The sequence below is a fragment of the Camelus bactrianus genome, chromosome 10 (genome assembly GCF_048773025.1).
Source record: "Camelus bactrianus isolate YW-2024 breed Bactrian camel chromosome 10, ASM4877302v1, whole genome shotgun sequence".
Lineage (NCBI taxonomy): Eukaryota > Metazoa > Chordata > Mammalia > Artiodactyla > Camelidae > Camelus > Camelus bactrianus.
Window position 1 is genome coordinate 11,840,092 of NC_133548.1, and position 22,844 is coordinate 11,862,935.

Here is a 22,844-nt window from a genome sequence, read left to right on the forward strand (position 1 = left end):
GGCCTCTTGTTTTAAGTGGTTATTTTCACTACACTCCTGCCTAAAGATGGGCCAGGATCAGAGAATCTTACAAGGTTTTCTTTGTAACTTCCCACCAGAGATCATTCGCCCTGCCTTGACCATACAAAATAACACAAGTCAGGGGGAGCTGGTTAGATCAGGATTTCTTTTTATTCCTTGTTGGTTTAAAATGGCTAATCAGAATAAAAAATAAAAGGGCCTCTGTCTAGAGGCTGGGGTCTCCCCTACTTAGAGGATAGAACCCAGGTATGCCCTCTACCCAGCACCATACTGAGGTGGGCCGAGGGGTAACCCCCAAGGGACAATCGGAGAGGCCTAGGCCTGCCACTCCTTCTCTCTATCCTCAGTTTTTGGCATGTAATGAGAAATATTGCTTTTTGGATTCTTATCTCCCGGCCTTGGATTTAAAAATGTCAACCATGTGAGTTAGGGGAAGGCTTTGAGGGGCTAGTTGAAGCAGCCCACCCTAATCCCTCACCCCTAAGAAGGGCAAGTTATCCAGTATTGTTTCTGGAGCTCGGCCAAGCTCTTTTCCTGATCTCCCCCCCACCACCACCACCAAAGTCATGGGGCTGTGACCCCTTTCCTGGGGAAACTAAGTGCCAGTGAGCCTAAAAAACTAACTCTCCTCTCCAAGTCGTTCCCTCCTCTGACCAAGACCCCACCCAGACTCGCCTCCCTGGCTTTCTTTCCTGATCACTTAGCACCAACGACAGGGGGTGCTATCTCCTTAGATGGTAACTAGGACAGAAGAGAGGGAACCATGAGGAAAAGGAAGACTTTGATGGATGTCTCCCCTCTTTTCCTGCTGGTCTGAGGAACGAGAAGAGTAAGATCATCCTCCTTAGACATATCCCTCCCTCATTTTCCCATCCCAGGATAGATATATAATTTCTTTGATATTTATAATATATATATATATATATATATGTACACACACACCTGGTAACGCAGAAGAGGAAAAAAATAGAATCCGTAACAATAATAAAAAAAATTATTTCTGGTTTAAAAATGATCTGGTTCCCTCCAGGGCGAGCAATTGCACAAATGTCCACTGAGTCTGGTCCAGGGGTTAAGGAAGGGAAGGTCTTAAAGGTGAAGGGGGTTGCTACCCCAGTCTCAGGGCCCCAACTCTCTGACTCCCCAACCCCATTGCATTTTATAAAACGCTCCTCATCCTCTTGGAATCGGTGGTTTAAAAAATGTCCATGCAGGGGAGGGGAGCCCCTTGAGGAAAGGAAAGGTGGCCACCTGGGGCCCTTTGGTGTAGGTGCAGAGGCATGGGGGAGGGGAGGTGCCGAAGGCTCACACCGAAATCTCGTAGGTGGTGCCACCAACCCCTGACACCTTCTTGACTCCCCCCCTTGTGGGGCTACTGAGAGGTGGCTGGCCTGGGCCAGGGGAGGCTGAGCCTATGCTCTTGGGCTGCCCGTTGGATTTGCTGTAGGCCGTCTTGAGCTGTACTTCATCTCTGGGAAGGAAAGAAGAGAGGTGTCAGAAATGGTACACACAACACAGAAAAGTGAGGCAGTTTAAAAAGTTGAGAAAATGTACCCTCTACATATATACTTTCTTATGCAGACATTCCCTCTTATTTCATTACCCTGCTTAAAATAAGCCTGACTCCCTCTCTCCACTATTTATCCCTTTTCTCTAAAAGCAGCTGTCTTATCATACTTATCCTCAGGCAAATACATTACTTTTTAGGAAGACAGGACTAAGAAAAAGTATTAATCTTCAGTCTCTTTAACAGCAATGGCCCAGGAAGGCAGCTGGACTAAGAGTGAAAATGAGGGGCTGTCTACACGCAGGATAACCCTGGGTCCACCTGCACTAGAGTCTACAGGGCACTCTGCTAATTTTAAGTCCCACACGGGGGAGGATGGACTAATACTTACTTGGGTGTCAGTAATGGCTGCAAGGCCACTTCCTCCGTTTCAGGGACACCAGGTGGGGCTTTTTGGCTGCTGTAAGACATGGACCGGCCCAGGTAGGGGGCAGTTGGGCCTGGTTCAGGGGACCCTAGTCCCCGGCCTCTTAGCCCATCTGGCTTGCCAAAACGGGGGGCAGCAGGGCGTCCCAGTGGAGTCTTGCCCAAGGGCGATCTCTTCGAATCATCTGAGGAGGAACTAGTACGAGGGGCATGGCCTGAGCCCGGTGTTGACTGAATGCCTGAGTCCCCCAAGCCTGGTTCTTCCTCACGGCCTGAGAGTGGGGGTGACTGGCGTAGCAGCTTCTCTCGTTCCTGGAGGGAGGCCACAATATGGCGCGACAGATTGTCGTACCGGACTGGTGAGGGCTCTCGGTGCGTTGGGCCGGTTGGCACCAAACGTGGGTGCCTCTCGGCTTCCCGTTGCTGGGCCAGCCGGGCTGACAGGAAGGGAGAGGTGTAGCCTAAAGGCGGGTCTGGCTCAGGCCCTGCCTGCACGGACTCAAAATCAGGGCTGTCTGAAGGCGTGAGCAGGCTGTCATAAGACAGGCTTCCGTTGCGTGTCTGGTTGGCCAAGCTCTTATAGGAGGTGGAGGTTGTGCCCTCTGAACGAATGGACTGCAGCTGGCCCAGCTCAAAGCCTGTGCCCTGGGCCGACTTGAGGCTGGAGGAGCGTGAGCCACTGGATAGTGGATCGAAGTGAAAACTTTTGCCAAAGGTGGGAGAACGGAAGCTCTCTGGCTCCAAGCTGGGCTCTGAGCGGTAGCTGGGATGGCGGCTGCTCTCTGCAATTGAGGTTGGCTCCTTCAAGCTGTCCCCACGACTCAGCTGAGGGAGAAAAGTAAAGCAGACTCTTAGTGCTCCCCATGCTGTGACAGCTTCTAGGCCCGAGCCCAAGGAGGCAGTCAAAACAGTATCTATTATGTACCAGCAACATGCTTAGAACTTTGATGCACATTATCTTGTTTAACCCCTAACACAAATCTATGAGTAGGAACAAACTATATCTCATTTTGAGATGCAGAAATTGAGGCTTAGGTGAAAGAACTTCCCTGTGATGGCAGAACTGGGTTTTGAACTCAGATCTGACGCTGTAATCAGTGCTTTTATCTAATGTGCTACAGTGACCCCTCTTGGATGAAGGACACACTATCAAGGAGTTTCAATCCCTCTAATGCCAACAATTAGTAAAGTGCCTTTGGTTTTCTTCTCTTCCCTCTGCTCCTTCCTTCCCTTCTCCCAATCTTCTTTTCCCCAGAACGCTGGCATGCATTACGACCCTACTTGTTCAAGTACTCAGTACCTTGGCGCTGGACGAATGAGGCATGGCAGCTGAGGTGCTGCTGCTGCTGTAGCCCGGCCGATACTTGTACATGGTTGGTGTGGGGGGGCTCTCCTTGCCCAGGAGGCTGCTATCTGCAGGAAGAAAGGCCCAGGGGGCACCACTTTACAAGCTGTTCTCTTACCCTGGCTAGAGTTCCTTCAAGTACAGGGAGAGAACAAGGTAGGAACAAATACACCCAGCGGAAGCAAAGTCCCAGGAACATGATTTTGCTGAAATCAAAACTATAGACTCATATTGGCCCAGAACTCAGAGTGAGTGAATGTACAAAAAGGTCCCAGGATGTTTTCTATCCAGATGCTGAGTCCAATTCACTGCCAGTAGCCAAATGGCATCCCCTTTCTCCCAGATGTCCAAAGAAGTGGTTCAAGTACCACTTGGTGTTCTCGGTCATAAGTATTATCTCCCAGCCCTTGCCTGTGTCTTCTCTACAGCTCACAAGTAACGTTCTCCCACCTGCTGCAGCCCTTACCCTCATTAGGAGCCAGGCTGAGGTGTGTTCGTAGCCCCGTGTAACGGCTCAGGTCTGGCTTTGGAGGAGGTGGAGGTTCAGCGTCTGCAGACTGGCTTTCTGTTATCTCCAAGCTTCCCTTAGACTGGGTACATGAGGGAAAATCAGATTTGGAGAGCTGAGCATTAGGGCGACTCAGAGTATTAAACTAGGGTAACAGGTATTGGAGAGTCATCACCTACTTCTACACTGGAACTGGAAGACAAGAAATGAGAGTCACTTTGGGGATGGTATTGGATAAAGAAAAGTTTTCAACATAGATTTCATTTTGTCACTTGTTTCTTTCCACCAACAACCACTTGTTGAACTCCTACCATCTGGAAGCTGCTATGTTAAGTCCTATAAAGACATGCAAATGAATGGACTCAATGCCTTCTGTCAATGACCTTACAATCTAATGGAAAAAAAAATACGTATTTAAGTAACTTTAACACAAATCAGAAAGTGATAAATGCTCCACAAGAGACGTTAACAAATCAAGCTTCCATCTCTCTGCCACAGGGGAGGTTCCCCAAGTTACCTAGCTTTACTTCCCGAAGTTCCTCACCTTAGTTCTCCTCAGCTCTCCCTGGATACCATTGTCCATGATCTTCACAGTTATCTGCCCATCTGACACTTCTGGCCGAAGGAAGGGCGGTCTGATTACAATTGTCTTCTCTTTCTTTGGTCTCCCCAAATACCTGAGTGTCAAGAGTGAGAGGGCTTTTATTCATTCACCCAAAAATACCTATTGGTTGCCTACCCTGTATAAAGCAAATACAGGAAACAGTCCTACCAGGCCAGTGACAAGATCAGCAGTGAACTGATTTCTCTGATTCCATGAAGAGCAAGAACAGCACCAAGACCAGGTCTAGGGGCGGATACACCTAGCTCAAGCACTCCGGAGTCCTCACCACTCCAGAGAGTAACATACTATCTAAAGAATGCAAGTAAACTCACCGGGTCCGTTAAAGGATGGAATGACCCTCCCGCGCAGGCACCTCCCATTCTAAGAGAACCTTTCCTAAGAGGCAGTCTCCCAGCAGATCCCCCCAATACCAGAACAAACCCGAGAAGACAAACGTTTTGACCAAAGGTGAACACTAGACCAAAGTGGTAGGTGTACCTGGGTGCCGGGGAACTGCAGAGTACACGGCTGACATTGTTACAGCAGCCATTGGTAAAGGGGTTCACACCTCCCCGGAATTTACCCGTAACCTAGAGGGAGGGAGAAAGGACCAGGTCAGACAATGGGACCGTGACCACCAAAAGCCAAAATATTAGTTAATGACAAATTATTGTGCACCTACTATTTGGGAAATACAAAAGTCAGTAAAAGACAATCCTACCATAAAGAAGTTTCTACTTGGGATGGTTAAGACTGGGAACTCTAGAGTCAGGGTCCTTAGTTCAAATTCTAGGTCTACTTCATAGTAGCCATCTGACCCTGAACACCAGTCTCCTTATGTAAAATGGCGATAAATAGCTCTCTGAATACTGAAAACTAAGATAACATACATAAGAGTAAGCAAGTAAGGTCAGCAATTACTATGTGCACAGAATTCGTTGTTTTTCTTTAAGCAGCACTATAAGCTTCTTGCAGGCTGGCCCAGGTCTTTTATTATTTCTATAAGCTCAGAGCCTAAACTGTCCAGTATACAGCAGACATTCTATAAATGTTTGTTAACTAAGAAGTGGCCCATTCTCCTGCTTACATGAAGAACTTGGACACCTCATTACACAAAGCACTCACTAAGCATCATCATGTGTAAGTGCTAGCTCTACCCTAATCAGAGGCTGAGACACATGCCCTGCTCTTCAGGGACCCCCCCCCGTCACCTCTCCTCATACCTGTTCATTGGTCGTGCGTCCCCTAGCCACCAGCACCACGTGAAATCCCGTGAGGCCAGCTACCGGGATGAAGAATAAGCCAGCCACACACATCACTGCCATTCTGAAGCCAAACAGTCAAGGAGAGCAGAGCAGTGTGATCTCACCTTCCCCAACCCGTGCTGTAGCGTCTTCCCTTTGACCCTCACTGCCACATGACTCAACGTTCCTCACTCTTCCCCCTCCCAGTCCTGCAACCCACAGGCCTTGAAGGATACGTGACAGCCGTGCGTACCCCTGAGAGTTCCTCCATGTGGTAGAGGACATAAAGGAGGCCGAAGCCAAACACACCCATAATGTGGGCAGTCAGGGAAAGGAGGAAGAGGAAGAAGTAACGGTAGTTTCGGCGACCAATACAGTTGTTCACCCAGGGGCAGTGATGATCAAATTCCTAGGAGCAAAAAGAGACAGACGGAGAGGCATCCTTGGACCACAGCACTAGATCATTTCTGTCAAGAACAAACAGCAGAACTTAAGTATTGCCTTTAATAATTTGTGATCATGTTCACCATGTAGTTACAAAATTAAATTTTGTTTAGTTACAAAAATAGCTCATGCAGTTTATCTTGCTCAATCTGTAAAGAAGAACTTCCAGAGGTAATTCAAAAGCCAAGGCCGCCTCTCAAAGCTTATCCTATGTGATCAAGGAACTCTGAGACATACAAGAGTCAGCGGCTTTGCAAAAACACTTAAGATTCAGGAGAAAAGAGGTTTGGAAGAAAAATCTGGCAGGCAACTGCTTACAGCTAAGTAAAAATGGATTGGAAAAAAGGGTTAAAAATCAAAGACATGGAATGCAGGACAGGCAGGCAGAGAAGTATAACTGTGACACTTGAATGCAGCAGCATGATGTAGTGCAAGCAGAGAGAACACAAAGTCAAGACAAATGACCAAGAAGATGAGTCAAGGGATGGAAGGCTGGAGCTATGACTCCTGGTCTTGGGAAAGCCCATGCCCACCCACCTCGGGTCCCTCCTGTAACAGAAGGACATTTATGCTCTACCTCTCATGTGTGTATTGTTGCTAACACTTTCTGACAGAGCTAGAACACAGCCCAGGTAGTTAGCTGGGACGAGATTTCATCCAAGGCCAAGAATCCACAGGATTCAACTCTCATTCTATGGGTAGGGAGAAGATAACTTAGGTTAAGTTCACCCCACTCATGGTCCTTACCTCCACACAATTGTCACAGACACTGCAGTGTGAACACCGAGGAGGACGGTAGAAGCGGCAGGTGGCGCACCACTTCATGCGCACCTGGATGCCCTTGATCTCCACTGTTTTGTAAAGGGGAGCTCGGAAGTCATCTTCCTTGTCTTCATCCTCTTCAGCTGGAGAGAGGAAAAGTTAATTAAAAAATAACTACACCAGAACTGTACTAGGCACTAGGGATGCAGTGGTATTTAAAGTACGGCCTCTGTCTTCGAGGAGTTCACAGTCTAATGGAGAGAGAGAGACTAGGAACTAGTAATTCTAATACTGTGAGATCCGCTCTATTTACAACACTATGGAAACGCAGATGAGGAAGCAATTTATTCTACACTGAAAATGACGTTCAAGAACATGACTCAGAGGTGGCTCTGCTATGGATATGCTGATATTCGTGGTTTACACATTATGAATATATTTCAAAAGAAACAGATAATCCACCCCACTTCAAAATTTAAAGGACATTATGGGCCTTCTCATCTATAGTGTGCATTTTTTATTTTTTATTATTAACCTAAAAAAAGATATCTGTGGGAAGGAAAAATTAAATTAGCAATGGCATAGTAATTAGCAAAAACTAGATTTTCAAATTTACTGACTTATAGAAATGCTTACAATGTAAATAAGTGAGAACAGTACAAGGTAAAGAACCGTACAAACAAAAAGATCCCGTTTTGAAGACAGAAATAAAAATACACACAAACATATATGCTACAGATACATGGTATATATAAATAAGCATTATATGTACAAGTCTTCAAAATATTGATTGGAAGAAAATATACCACAATGTAACAGGAGTTGTCTCTGGGCTGTAAAATTATAGGTGATATTTACCTTTTTTATACTTTCTACATAATGAACATCCACTACTTATTAAAATCTACTTTTTTTCTAAAAAGGGTTTTTTTTTAAAGGAAAGAAATTTAAATGCTACTTATTTTGAAATATCTGATTCTTCCACATTATCATCTACCAGAAGTGAGCCCTTTCTCTTTTTAAAGTACTGCAGTTCTTTGATTACTCTTAAAACTTACCACAGTATATTAATTTATGTAAATGCCTTCCCTATCTTTCCTTCTAGACTGAGCTATTTGAAAGCAATGTGGACCTTTTAAAAAAAAAAAAATCCCAAATGACCATCATCATAGTAAATACTTGAGAGTGAACATTAAATGCTCATTAAAATAGACTTCCTTGGCTTTAGGGCCTTTAAGTTCCTTCTTTGAATCTTTGAAACCAAAGTCACGAAGCAGTGACACAGGCTCTGTAAGCAGTGAATTTCAGAAAAACCTCATCTTAGCAAAGTTGCTATCTCAATCCCACCTGCCTCACTCTTACAAGGTAACTTCACATTTGAGAGAATTAGGTATCATCAATTTCTCTCTTTTTACCTCTAATTCCACTAATGAGGGTCCTCACTCTCACCTCCTAGTCCAGAAACAACCTACTTCTGTAAGCACAACCCTTCCAACATGCACAGGAAAGCATCTCCTTTCTCCAGAAGGTCACTCTCAATTATCTTCTTTCTTCAATTTCAACTTTTCTCTTCTCTGATCCCATCTCCTCATGCTACCAACATGCTAAAGTATTCTGTATCATTAAAACAACAAACAAACAAACCCCTTCCTCTCCCCTAACACAGTCCACCTTCTGCCTCTTTGCTTAACTTCTTGAAAGAATAATCTTAACACTCATTATCTCATTTCCCATTCACTGCCTTCCAAACCATTACAATTTTGTTAATTTACCAGTACCCCTCGCACATACATACACAAACACACTATTAAAATTATTCTTGTTAAGATCACTAATTTCTTAGTTACTAAAACAATGGGCAATTTTGAGGTTCCATACTGTTGGATCTACTTTCTGATCCTGCCAACCATCAGCTACTTCATGAACTTTCCTTAGTTCCCACTTTGTCCAGTTTCTCCAAGTACTAACTTTTTTTGCTCTGTCCCTCTTCAATAGCTCCTCCTTCTCCTCTGCTCATTATTAAAATGTCAATGCTGGTCAGGTCTGACCTTGGTTCTTTCCTAATCTCATTCTACTTTTTCCAGATAATTTTACTCCTGTTGCTTCAAATACCATATGGCTAAAGATTTTGAGACTAAAGTCTTCCAGTTTGACTACTCAACTGCCCACTGGGTAACTCTATTTGAATATCCATTAACTGTCTCAAATTCAACATTTCTAAGATATTCCATCTTCCCTCCAAACCTGCTCAACATTCCTATAACCTGAGTCTTGGTTAAGAAAAATCAGCATCCAACCTATCTCCCAAGTTAGGAAACCTCGACTACCCTAGACAATTTCTTCACCGTCTCACCCTAACCCAATAAAAGCAATTAGTCATGAAAAATTCTGCTGAGTCTACTTCTGAAAATCTGTAAATCCAGCCTTGAATTCAAGCCTTCATCTGGTTTGCATTATTGCAATAGTCTCCCAAAAGGTATCTGTACATTCTAACAAAACTTATTTTTGTAAAGGGATATCTGATGCTGTGATTCCTCCAATGAAAGAGGTCTTGCTGTCCAAAGGAAGAACTATCATCTATTTAATTTAGCATATAAAGTCTTTACACACTTGGCGCTGGGTTTATCTCTTGCCCCTTCTGGCCCCACCACGTGTTCTATCTTCCACCTCACTGACCAAGCATTTCATGGCTACAAGCTTCTGTACCTGCTGCTCCCTCTGCCTAGAATGCCCTTCCCCTCCATCCTCTACTTGGTGAAGTCTTTCCTACCCACCTTCAACAGCATTTCCCCAATTTATCCATGCAGATATAAGGTCTCACAGAACCTTGTTCATGCCTCCATTATAGTTTGTATCACACTGTTACTCTCTAATGCATCTTAGATTATTATCAAAGCTAGCAATAATGCCCAACTCACATGCTCAAAATAAATTTCTACTGAATAAGTAACCAAAGTGGATCATATGGCTAGAAGTTATGACATATATTCCTAGGACCATGACCTGCTTTTCATCGTTAGACTATAAAAGACCAAATGTGTATGTCCAAAAATCATTATTTTTCAAAAGCAGTAAGGAAATTCCAAGAGAGAAGAGGGAGATCTTACCTCGAGGGAAAATCCCCGGGTCCATGAAGGTGGCCATGCTGAAGTTGGCCAGCACAAAGAGAAAAACAACCGCATTGTAGATGGGCACTGCAGGTGACACATAGAGGCTTAGTCCTGGACAGCTGCACAGACAACAAAGAAAATGAGGGGCTGCCTCTAACTCTGGACATCGGCCAGATAAACACCCATGAAGACGCAGTCTCCTATCTATATATAAATCTTGTGGAGTTCACCTTCACTGTCTCAAATTATCTTCCTCCTTCCCAGTAAATGGGTCTAGTTTCCCACAGAAATGCTCATTTTAGATCAAGGTACGAGACTCAGCGTCTCTCCTACCATAACCCCTTGCACTAAAGTCTATGTTCTTCAGACGCACTTTTACCCTGTGGGTCTTTCCACATGTTTTGGACTCTGTCTTTACCCCCTTTTTAACCAGGCACAGGAGCTAGGGACGAAGCATGTAACTGATACCAGCTACATTCCCTTCTCTGGAACAGCCTGAGGCTTCTGGATCCCAGCCATGCCCCACTGACCTGCACACTGGCCCAAAGCATGGGACACCACCTGCCTCTCTGGCTCCTCTTCCCTCTTCCCAGCTGGCTCTGAACTACTCTCAACTGCCTACAGTTTCTTCTCTGCATCAAATATTCCTGACATTTTTAATTCAACTAGAGGCTAGTTCTCAAGGTAATGAAAAGGAAACTATACACAGTTAAGGAAGGATACCAAGACACAGGACCAGACCCCTTGAGGTCAATAAATGAAGCAGGAGAGTGGAGGAGAAGAAAGGAGAAGATATTAGACCAGAGCAGCCCTAAATTCTGTAGGAAAAAGAAACCAGCCAAACATACCCAATATTCCACAGGGCCCAAATCAAGAGATATACTTCAGGTAACTTTTCTTTGACAAAAAGAGTGGCCTAGCCCACAATTAAGCTTAGTTGCTTTCAGGATGCGAGTCTAAATAGGAATGCAGAGAATCCTTTCTCTGATGATTTCCTGGGAGCTGGAAGTTTCAGAAGAGCATCTGATACGCTGCTTTGCTTGGTCAGTAGTCTCAAACCCCTCTCTCCTATCTCACTCAGGAAGAACTTCCCATTACAAGACAGTGGCTAAATACCCTAATCTGCTTTGTGGCTGAGAACTTAATCTCCAGAATTAGGCCAGCATCTATCCTTGTCCCCTTTATCTAGACCAACTGGAAGGAAAGGAAGAGTTCAGTGAAGGAAAAGAAGAAGGGGCCAGGAGAACAAGACAGCCAATGAGTCTGGAGAATTCATCCACAGCAATCCTGGATTCTGCTGAGAGGTGATATGCCTCTATCAAGATAAAAAGCACTGCCCTGTACAGTGATTCAGGACAATTCGAAAGAACTGAGCTCCTTAATGAGAGATAAGTAAACAAATGGTAAGAGGCAAAACTGACTGTCACAAAGCATCTCACAAATCTTTACCACCACCATTTATTTCAAATTCCATTTAGCCATTCATTAAGGAAAAAAAAACTTAAGTAAATATTTATAATGCACCAGGCTTTTTAGATAGTAAATATCAATTAACTCTTTGCTTCTCTTGATGGGTCAGTACATAATTGAGGGACAAAATAATGAAGCTAAAATGAAGGCAATGATTTCAAGGAGAAAACAGACCTTCAGTCACGGCTCCAGTTTTATTCTATTAAAATCTCCTACAGAAGCCGCTGCCTCTGCGGGGGTTCTTTGATTCAGAAAAGCAGTCCCCATACTTCAGCAGGGTTTGGGGTGGAATACAGCAAGAAGGTAGTCTTTACACAGCCCCACATAAAGCCTGACCTCCTAGGCTCCTTAGGAGGGAGGGAGGGAGGGAGAGAAACTGAAAACCAGTCATCCAGGTCAGAACCCCTCCCTAGTACTTAGCTGTCACTTCAATTTCCGCCCAGGGAAGAGGAGAAAGGGTGAGTCACTCACTTGACTCCTACGGCCTGGGAAGATAATTAGAAGGGAAAAAGAAATTAAATCCTTAGAACACTGAGGTGTCCATGATTTAGAAATCTCACTCCTAGAACTGGCTACTGTGGCCTCTTGAGCTTCTGAAAACTAAGGGTACGTCCATCTCCGAGGGAAACTAAGGTGAATGAGAATGACACATCAGCCCCCTCGCAGGCCCGGATGTCAATCTTTCTGACCCCATTCTTCCTTCAGTCTCTGCGTTTCCAAACAAAGCAAGTCACTCCATTTCTTGGATATCCTGCCAACCACCTGTCCCTGGATAACCAACTTTACCTCTACAGCCTTCTTGGTATCAACCTATCCCAGCTGAAGTGTGTAACTCCAGAATCAAGTTCCAATATCTGCTGCCAAAATAAAGCCTACCCCCACAGTGGCAGTATCAAGAAATGATGCAAATAACTCAAGTTCACAGGCAGCAGCTGCTCCTAGATTCAAACTGAAGACCACGGCTTCCAACCTTAGCACTCTAGCGGAGGGAAAGCCCCACCAAGGAGAGGCCTGTGTGAGCAGAGTCTGCTTCTGCCATATCCCCCATTCCACGCACTCCAGGAGAGGCTTGCTGATGCTACAGCACTTTGCCAGATTTCTAGATGACCACCCCAAGTGGCCTGTCTGAATCTGTTGCCTCTGATGTTAGGAGATGAGGCCTGAGCTGAGGAGGAGTTGTTGGGGCTCGTCCTCAGCCTATGGCAGTAATGACAGCGCTCCAAAGCACAGGGAGTGGCCGCAGCCCAGAAGGCTGGCTGACTCACTGATGAGACTCCCAGCCCTGCACCATCCCCGGGAGAACAGGTTCTTCTGCCCACCCATTTAGCACTCCTGTTTTCAAGGCCAAATAAAATTGGGAGACTGGGTTTCAATACCCACACTCCTGAAAATCTTGTTTCCTAACCCTAACTCTGTAATTAAAAAATGGCTGAGTTCCTGGTCAGAAAAACAAAGTAGGAGTCAAGAACCTCCGGATTTTAATCCTGTCTTGATCAGCGCTTTGCTATGTAGCCTTAGGTAATCCACAGGAAACGCTCCAAGCTTGTTACTTCAGCTACATAACATGAGAATGAAAGTATGAGAATGAAGGAGACGATGTTTGAAAAGAGCCTGGAATTCTTTTTAAACCAGCTGGCTTAATACTGAGCATTCGAGGGATACACAACAAAACCATTATTAACTGTCTTCACATTATCATCAATTATCATTCCAGCTCCACCTTCATCCCTAACTCTACTTCCTCTACCTCAAGTACTAGATTCAAGAACATTTAAAACAGAGGCGCTCTTAAAGAATAGGTCTATGCATTCCTCCCAGGCCGAGCACATACTCTTGAGTGTATGACTAGTGCTCCTTGTTGATGAGGTAAGGCTGCAATGAATATCCCACTTCGTGCCCCTGGGGAGCCTCAAGATTCCATGGGAAAACAATCTCTCCCCTTCCTGGTGGGTAAGTTTCTCGTAAAACACTTGATTTGTCGTGTCTTACCTAGACTTTCAAGCAGCTGAGTGCAAGATGTAGGACTTGGGCACTTATTTCTGGATGAGAAAACAACGTGGGAAGGGAAGGAACAACCACTGCTCAATTAGTGCCTCAAATCACGAGGCTGCTCCCACTCAAATCAGGTGCTAGCACCTCTGCAGTCACGAAAAAAAAAAAAAAAAAGGACCCGAGGGAGAGTCACTGAGGTTGCCCAACTCTGTGGATACAAGGGTTGGGAGGGGCTAGGGGCAGAAACTGAAAAGGAGAAAGCTCTCTCATGGATGGGACACTGGAAAGACCATCACAGATTTTCTGGACAACCCTGACTTTCATTCTTCCCGCAGAGGACTTTACCCCTATGCCCTCCCCACCAACTGTAGAAACAGACAAAATAAGACACTAGCTGACTTAACTCACTGCTCAAGGAGACTTTAGGGGGTACAATTCAGTGATTTATTTCTAATGGTATTGCCAGCAGCCCTAAGAAGGTCTCAAGGGTCCCCAGGAAGGCAAAAATGGAGACACCCAGTGAGTGGCTGGGCCTCCTTGCACCAGCCTCGCTTCCAGAGCAGCCCTACTCTTATTATTTAAATAATGGGGTCTCACGTAAGATCTCACTTGAAAAAAATGGTCACATTGCTTAAACTGCTCTAGGTTAACTTCCTCATTATACAGAGAAGAAAGGGGTCCACAAAGGTCAAGAGACTGTACCACAATGTCTCCTGGCCTCCAAACAGTGCTTATTGCTCTCACAGGGCACTGCCCCCTTGCCAATCACAAAAGGACACTAAACTAGGCCAGATGAGGATCCAGGCTTGTTATCTTAAAAGCAGTGTCCAGCACCTAACTGGGACAGCAAGGGTTACTTTAGCTCTCCTTCCCAAATGGTGAAAAGGGAGAAGACTTAAAACAGGCTCCCCAATAACTCTCCTGCTCAGTTTTAGTACTGGACAAATTCTATGAATGAGAGGGATTGAGGGGGAGACCTCAACTTCTCTGCGGCAGAAGATCACCTTATTTTGATGACCAAACCCAACTGATAATTTCTGCTCATAGCTCTCCCTACGTGACAAAGAAACACGGAGGGTAAGTTGTTCCTAACTAGCTGAAGCCTACGTGCCTCCACTAACTATGTCCGCCAATTGAAAGGGCTCTTCCTCCTACTCCCAGTCCTCTAGGGCCCAAAGTAATTCTCACCTGGGGCTCATACTGATGTAAGAACAGACAGCTGTAGCCTAGAACAGGAGGATGACGCAGTAGCTACAGATTTAAGGCCCCAAAAAGGACCTGGTTCCAAAAGAGCCTTCCTCTTGTCTCTATTCAAAACCATGCATTCTTTTGTAGGTTGTCTATGGTTCTAAACAGGGGGTTCTTCAAAGAACTGAACCTCAAAAGGGCTAGAATCCACAGGGGAACAGCTTTGGAGAACAGTGTACCTCAGCCCAGGTATATGCTGGCAGAGGAACCACTAAGGTCATGTGTAGACGAAGAGGTGAGAATTTCCAAGGGACCAAGAGCTAAGTGAGTGAGATAAACGGGGTGTTTATGTCTCCACGAGGCGGGCAGGGGAGCCTAGGGAGGAAAGACAGCCCAGAAACCTGTCCTGAGGAAACTGCTAGGGGCACTCTAGCTAAGACTTAGGGCTCGTCTCCCTCTGGATTAGAGGCAGTAACTCCAGGGTCAGTACTGCCCTCCAACATTCTTTTTCCTGGGGCTGAGACACCACGGAATAAGGAGGGCCCCCTACTTTTCTGGCACCAGGCAACGGGAAAGTAGGTTAAATAGCTTCAACTATCAGTTGAGAAAATGCCTATGTCAGGACAACTCTTTGTGGCAAAACTGGTGTAACCAGCCAAGCACTCCAGTGGTTCCAGATTAGCAAAGTAAGAACAAGGACTCTGCTTGCCCAGACTCAAGATTAGATGGGTTGAAAGAGACCTCTTAGGCAGTCCCTAAAATCTCCTAACTTCCCAAAAGCTTTGCCTCTAAAAGGAAAAGAGACTCTCCCCAGTTAAGCAGGTCTAAGGGTGTCAAACTGGTCTTGTACATGTCCCTCCTGACAGCACCACAACTGCTACAAAGATGCTGAGATCCCACATAAATGTCCCTTGGTTAAAATGTTAATTCTATTTAGTGGTCATAATAGCAGAAACCAAAACAAGACTGACACTGAAGACTCACTCCTTACTGGTAGTCAGTGTGTTAAGGACAGAACACTGAACATGCTGAGCATAAGCAACAGAAAAAGACTGTGAAGAAAAGAGAAGTCAGAGAAGAGTAGGGCCGCTTCTGATCCCTGAAGGATTCAGCAGGTGCGCTCAGGCTGCAGGGCTGGGGGCCAGAGAATCTATGCCTTCTGCTCTTCAGAGGAAGAGGTGAAAGGAGTATCTGCTCGTATCTTATTCAGCAGATTCATTCTTTCCTTGTTTAAAAACTAACTAGAAAAATATCATAACTTTGCTAACTCTTTGGGCCAACGCCCCACTTTTTTTTTAGAATTCCTTTTGGCATCAGAAACTCAATTGGGGGGGGTCTTTCTTCCTTTCTATCTCAGATTTAATTTCTGTCCTATCTTCTCCCCATAATAGTTATTGGCCCTACTCCAGCAATTCCTGCTTCATTCATCCTTCAATGAATTCGAGTTGCTTTTATTCCCTGGCACTTCAGTTCATTTTCTTCCTCTTGCCAGCAACCTTACATCTCTTGAAACAGCACCTCACAATTAGGTTTGAGCCTGAATGACAGCAAAGTAAACTCCCCAGAAAACCTAGCACGCTCTGATTGTCCCAGGAGCTACAACTAGAACACTGACTCAGTGACTCAACAGTTTAAGGCTCAGAAGCCTAGCACGTGTTAATTTATTAGCAGGTAACAGCAAAGATGCTTGCCAGGTAGTTGGCAGCTAAAATACTGGAGGAAAGGAGGATAAATCACTCAGGGCTCCTCCAGCAACAAGCAGATGAACAAAGGCTGAAGATCCTAAGCGGGAAATCTTTCAACCCCAACTGCTTTTCCTAATAGGACCAAGGAATGGGAGAAATTACTGCCACTCCCTTCAGCAGGAACTAACATAAAGGAAGGTTTCTAGGACTCTTCTTCCTAAATAAAACTTGCCCTTTCTCAGTGGCCTTCACATCTCTGGGCTTTGGCTCTTAGCGTACAGAGAAAACCATCCAAGTAACTAAAAGCCAAAACTATCTCCTTGGTGTAACTTCTAAATCAATTCTGAAATTCTCCAGTCCTCTCAGTTTCCACGATCTCAAACCTGAGCTTCAGATATCCTGGGGGAAAACCCACTACTATTTGAAAAAACCTTCCATCTAGTCTAGTTCTCTCACAGAACTGAATGCTTAAGCTGCTTCAAACCTCTCTGGTGATTCCCTCCCACTTCCTTCCTAGTTCAGAACCATCTAATAATGAAGCTGGGTAGGAAAATATGAAGACATCTGTGACTCCAAAGGAAGAGAGGCAGGGGAAGGTAGAGGATTCAGCAGAGCAAAATTCAAAACAACGCCAAAGGGTAGGCCTGTTCTTGTTCTTCCTACCGTGTCTCTGGGATCTGGATTAACCTGTATCAGACCTCAAACTCTCCCAGTCACTTGGCTTGGCAAATAGGTAGCCAACCTCAAGAGGAAAAATCCCCCCTCACCTCCCATGGAGCCCACCCTCCCCCTACACCACAGCTGGGGAAGGACTCACGTAAAGGCAAAGAAGAGGGTCGTAGCTCCCACTAAGAAGATGGCGGCTGCTGAGACCGGAACATACTTGCTGGGTTTGAATCTCTTTCCAGACTCTGAGGGCATGTTGGAGCTCTGATGGGAGATCTGCCCTGCCGCATAGCCCAGGCCCACACAGCGGCAGAACAGACAAGAAAATGGGATGAGGGAGACAACAGAGAGAAGAGTCCGGAAGGAAACCAGGGAAACAGAAAATTCAGAATTATCACCCTTCCCCCTCCCAAAGAAAACCAAAGGTCAAAAGATCTCAAATGCAGGAAAGCATATGGGAGGGGGAAAGGTGATTCCAAACGATGAATAACCACCTCCCCAGAGCAAGGCAGAAGGAGAGATTAAGAAACACAACTTGTACAGCTTAAAAACTGGAGACGCACTGTAGGCTGCACACATGCAAATGGCTGCAGGTAGAGAACACGGGCAGTCAGACAGATCAAGGAACAGTTCATGGACGGAGGCGAGTCTTCAAAAGGAAAAGGCGGGCTATCAGGCTAGGACAGAACAGTTCAAGCAAGGAAAAATTCTCCGGAGGAGATACTGTAGTACCCCCACGACTACCACACGTCCACAGAATGTGAGTGGCACCTCAAAGACGTGTGCCCTGTGCTTCTATTTCAGTCCAAGCAGGAACCAGGGGCCCCTTCCAGCTTTAAAGAGAAGCTGTTTTTACTGCAGTGCTTGTCCCTTTTAGGCAGTTTTCTCAGTGCCACCACTCCCGCACCTTGACTTCAGGGCTTGCAGTCTGGCAATGGTGGTTTAATTTTATTTACTTTCTCTTGATGGCTAAAGCTGGGCAGCAGCTGTTACAAGGTTGAGTTGTAAATCCCTTTCTTCAAAGGGGGAGGGAAAACAGAGAGAGAGAGAAAGCGCAAGCTTGTCTGTCTTCAATCTCTTGTTATTCCCCAACTGTTTACGAGCTCCGTTTCCTATAGTTTGTACAAAACTAAAGGGAAACATAAAATCCCTGAAGCCATGCTCTTCCTAACAAGCAGAATAAGATGAAGAAGTCAATTCCACTCGATGATACTTTTAAAAGGTTACTGTAGATGGAAGCAAAGTTCCAAAGAGGTCCCTGTTTCCAGGTTAGTCAACGTTTCTAATCTTCAATCTTGGGCTTTCTGGATGCAGAGTTCAACCGAGTTACAGTGCCTCACCTGGAGAAAAACAAATATACTCATCAGAGAAATTCTTTCGGAGTATTTCTTAAGAACATCAAGGCAAAAACCCCGCAAGCTACTGTTAAAAAAGTGCCTTTTGAAAGAAAGATGATTTTCCACCTCACTCTGTGTATGTGGCAGAGGACTCTGAACTGGGAGGACAATGGGTTCAGAATTCTTCACTCTTCTAAAGCATGTTCATATTGAAAAAAGAAAAACATGGCTTCACCTGGCTAAGGTCATCAAAGAACTAGCTCTTGTAAGGGGCCCATCTCCCCTGACACAGATGGGTGGTAACAAATATCAGGAATATCAAAATCTAAAAACAAACAAGGGCACAACAGTGAAGGGCAGTCCTAGAAAAGAGATTTCTCTCTGAACAAAGAGAATATTTATTGCTACAAAGAAGAAAGAAAAAAGTAGGACAAAATTAGGACAGTAAGTCTCATTTCCTTTCTGTGTATGCCTCTCTCATCCCTCTACGCTTTTTAGTTATAACCTTCAAGAGGCAAAAGCTGAATTTTTGGTCTTCTGGAACAACTCATGAAAGGATCTGGATGAGAAATGTTCTTGCACTGAAAGCCGAGATGCCCTCTATGAGAAACTGAGTCAACTGGCCCTTTTCTTCCCAATTCAACAGTTTTTAACTCCTACATTGGCCTATTAGGATGTCGACTGAGCCCCACCTTCCCCAATATGATTAAGAATAACAATTATTTCTGTTGATGGTAGTGGCAAAATAACACTAGCACTTGGGATTTTACAGGATGCTTTTCATCCAGTGATCTCAAAGCACTTAACTCATACTGTCTGGTGACATAGTTCCTTATCCCACTCTGTAAAATTGAAGGCTACAGAATGCCTGAGGCCACTCCACTTAATAACTTGAACAGTCAGGTTCAGAACCCAAGAGTTCACAGTCCCCTTTGCCAACACAAAGCCTTTCTACCTCTTTCTCATCCACTACACTACCAGCCCAGGGATGACAACTTGAATCTGCAGACCAAAAATTTTACTTGTTTTTTTTTTCCAGCCCAAGTGCAAGTGGTACAGTATTTCCCTTAATACCAAAGGCAGAAATTAAAACATCAGAAGATTTGAATAGTGAAAGATGAATGTACCCTGGAATTTATGACTTCCTCTCTCTTTTGTGGCATGGAAGGCAAAGGCGCCTTCCTTCAAGATGCATCATCTTTCTCTCTCTCTCTCAAAAATGGGGTTTTAGAGGGCCAAAAAATATTATTAGAATAGAATGATTCCTACAGGAATCAAAGCCCAACTGAATTTAGGCCTAAGTAAGTTTGTTAACAATGAGAAGTAAATTCCTGGTTTGCAGACAGTACTATTAAAGTAAACTTTCCCCTCAAAACCCCCAAGATCAGAGAAGATGGAAAACTGCACTGCTTATATTTTATCTAGAGTAATATATCATTCAGACACCACATATTATTTCAGATTACATTTTATGACAGGAAAAAAAGTCACTTTGGCTAATACTGCCAGAGCAATTCAGAGTCATAAGAGACCATGCAATTTGGGGAGTACCATACTGGGGAACAAGAGATCAGCATCTGAGATGTTTAGGGGATCTACAATAAAAGGGACAAAACAATACCTAAGAACTTACTGGGTATAGTAAAGATGCATCAAGTCTTAGCAGAAGGCTGTACTGTGGGTAGTAGGGATGAGGGGAAGTGGGGCTCATCAGAGCCAGCTGTCTGGATCCACACCAGTATAGGAGAGAGGTGTACAAGAATGTGTATGACACATTCAGGCACAGAGTAACTTACGGAATGGAATAATGTATACATAAAACAAACTAAAGACTATGTGGTTTGAAGGCTTTAATAAAGGTTTAATACAAGTGCCTCCTTACAGGGGTGAATAAATGTGGCAGCACAGCTGATAGCACGACTGTTGAAGCAAGCGGTAAAATAGTATAATACAGTAAACCTGAATATAAAGTCAAGGTATCAAGGAATAATCCACATGTCAAGATACTGGCTGAAGAGTCAAACAAATTTAATGTGGATGTTATGATTATATACCAAGGCAGCAAAGTACAAGGCAATATAAATCTCGTAAGCATTAGGTACGGATGATAATGAACATTCTGAAGAGACTTAATACAGTACAAAAGGATACTGGGATAAAAGGATAGGGATGCAAATGTAAAGTCAACCTAGACAAGATGGAATTAACCAGGAAGTGAAAAATCCAAGGCAGAAAAATGGTCCAGAGTATAACATATCTAATCCTACAGCTTCTTCCATAATAACTAAGTCACTTTCTTACTTCTCATTTCAGTGTTTTCATTCGGCCAAGTGGGTAAAACATTTGCTGCCTCCCTGTCCCAACAGACATTCCTATAGGTAAAATAGTGGCAAACACATTCGAGTTCCACTTGTAAAAAGTACAAAGTACTAACAGCCTGGAGCACCGGGCTCGTGGGGGTAGGGGAGGAAGCGGACGGATGCGAGGGAACAGGTAACAGGATGAGGCTTGAGCCAAAATAAGTATCAGCAGAGTGGGGCGACGGACCTGAAACGTAGGGAGAGAACAGCACCCAGTACCCACCCGGGAGCTGGGGCACTGAGAAGCACCGTATGGGGCAGGGCTGGCCGAGACACAGAAGACGGGTTCCGCGGCGGCAGGGCCCACTAGGGCTGCGGGAGCGGGGTGCGGGAGGTGGCAGAGCCCCCGGGCGCAGGGCCGGGGGCGGAAGGGGCGGCGGCTGGGCGCCTGGCGCGGAAGGACCGGGGTCCCGAGCTAGGACCCGGAGGCCCGGCACTAACCTGTTCTGAGCCCCGGCAGCCCCTGGATCCCCGGCCTCCACCCGTCGTCCGTTTCCAGGGCCCACGGGTCCCACCGCAGTTGGATGACCCGGCCTGGAGGAGGAATGGGGCCTCAAACCGCCTCCCCCTCCTGGGTCCCCCTTCCCTAGAGGTCACTCTCCCCTCCCACCTCCCTGGCCCAGCACTTCCGGTTCCGCAGGGGCCCGTGTCCCCGGTACTCACCCCCGGCGCAGCTCCCGTCACAGCCGCCGTCGTTGTCGCCGCCGCCTCCCGGCAGTGCCGTCCGGCCTCTGAGAGGCAGCGCGCGGCCCCCGCACGCTCCACGCCCGCCCCGCTCTGCGCGCTCCCGCCCTGCGACGCTCGTCTTCGAGCCGGCGCGCGGCCGTCGCCCTCAGAGCCCGGTCTCGAGCCCTCGCAGCGTTCCCATTGGTTCCCTGTCCCGGGCGCGCGCGACGTCTCGCGCGGGGCACGTTTCTCTCATTCATGCGGCTCGCGTCGCCGCGCCCGCCCCCGCTCACTCTCCCATTCACCCGTAGCCCCCACCCCCACTCCGCTCTAGGGCGTGCGCGCGAACCCCGGCGACCGCGGCGACCTCGCCGCCTGATTGGCCGCAGGAGCACAGCGCCGTACCACGCGAGAAGACGAGAACGCGCGCGCAGGGCCGTCGGGCACCGTTGACGACTGGGCGAGGAGGGTGGGCGTACTGCGCAGGAGTCGGAAATGGGGAAATGGCCGGGCGAGTCTTGCCTGTTCCTGCGTCCTGCTTTCTACCTTAAGTGTGTCGAAGCAGAAATCCTCAGAAGTAAAAAATAATTGTATGTGTTGACTTAAAGTACTCAAAAACGAGTAGTTACCCTCCCGAATCCGCCAAACCCCCTCCAAATAAGTATGGTACAGTCCAGACAGGCTTCTGGTGTAACCAATCACCCATAGGCCCCGCGGTCTTCCTGCTTCAGCCGCTTCATGCATTGGCCAACCGTTTGGCCACTAAATAGTCCTCCCCTACCCACCCCTCCCCCCCCCTTTTTTTTTGGTGGCGAAAACTTTATTTAAAACAATCTTGTTGGAGCAGTCCTCGGTCTGACAAGTTCCCCAGGACCAGCAGAATGCCAGGGTAATGGGACGGTCTAGGCCGCGGCTTGCGCGCACTGTGGGGCGGCCGGGACTGGAAGTCTTTGCGGGGCGAAGCTCCTGCCAAAGGCCGGGAGGAAGAGGAAAGGGAGCGGGCGCGAGCCTTGGAGCCGTAGTGCCGACCGTGGAAAGAGGCGCAGGGAGTGCGCGCTGAGGTGGTGGCAGTCCCCCAGCGTGGGAGCCGGCCCTTGGCCCCGCTTAGTTCCCTAGTGTTTCAGTGCAACAACCAGGGCTGGGCGTCCACATGCCTAACCTCGCCCAATCCGGGAATACAGGCAGGAAGGAAAAGGTTGTCTAGAAGCTCCTGTTCCTGGTGAGCTGCTGGCCAACTCTATGTAGATCACAGCGCCACATTTTGCCCTAATTAGCCCTACATGGCTGTGAACCCAAGAGCGAGGCCAGGTGTTCTCTCATTTAGCTCAAGGCCATTTCTCTTTTGAAAGCAGCTCTGGCTATTATGTAACAGTCTTTAAGAAAACTGTTCCACCAAACACTTCCCTGAAGCCAAGGTTCCTCACCTGTAAAGTGCACTTCTAAATCCTGTGGCCCGTCCTCCGGTTTGGTGTCAAATGTTGCTGGTCTAATAGTGCTCTGATAACGTTA

The 22,844-nt window shown here is 46.3% G+C and overlaps 1 protein-coding gene across 2 annotated transcripts; it reads right to left on the bottom strand.

The window, feature by feature from the left end:
* Positions 1 to 147: 147 nt before the first annotated feature.
* ZDHHC5 (zDHHC palmitoyltransferase 5) lies at positions 148 to 21,618 on the bottom strand. Of its 2 annotated transcripts, none has more exons than XM_074371983.1 (12): positions 21,333 to 21,618; positions 17,124 to 18,312; positions 9,969 to 10,090; positions 6,847 to 7,004; positions 5,892 to 6,064; positions 5,635 to 5,737; positions 4,910 to 5,001; positions 4,352 to 4,484; positions 3,766 to 3,889; positions 3,255 to 3,367; positions 1,920 to 2,779; positions 148 to 1,492 (listed from the first exon to the last, which is right to left on the bottom strand). In XM_074371983.1, exons 2-12 carry the CDS (start codon positions 17,225 to 17,227, stop codon positions 1,327 to 1,329), a joined length of 2,148 nt encoding a protein of 715 aa, XP_074228084.1. In that variant the 5' UTR covers positions 17,228 to 18,312; positions 21,333 to 21,618; the 3' UTR covers positions 148 to 1,326. The 2 variants fall into 2 exon arrangements, with proteins under 2 accessions (XP_074228084.1, XP_010950689.1); XM_010952387.3 differs by lacking the exon at positions 21,333 to 21,618 and adding an exon at positions 21,111 to 21,252.
* Between the last annotated feature and the right edge of the window lie 1,226 nt (positions 21,619 to 22,844).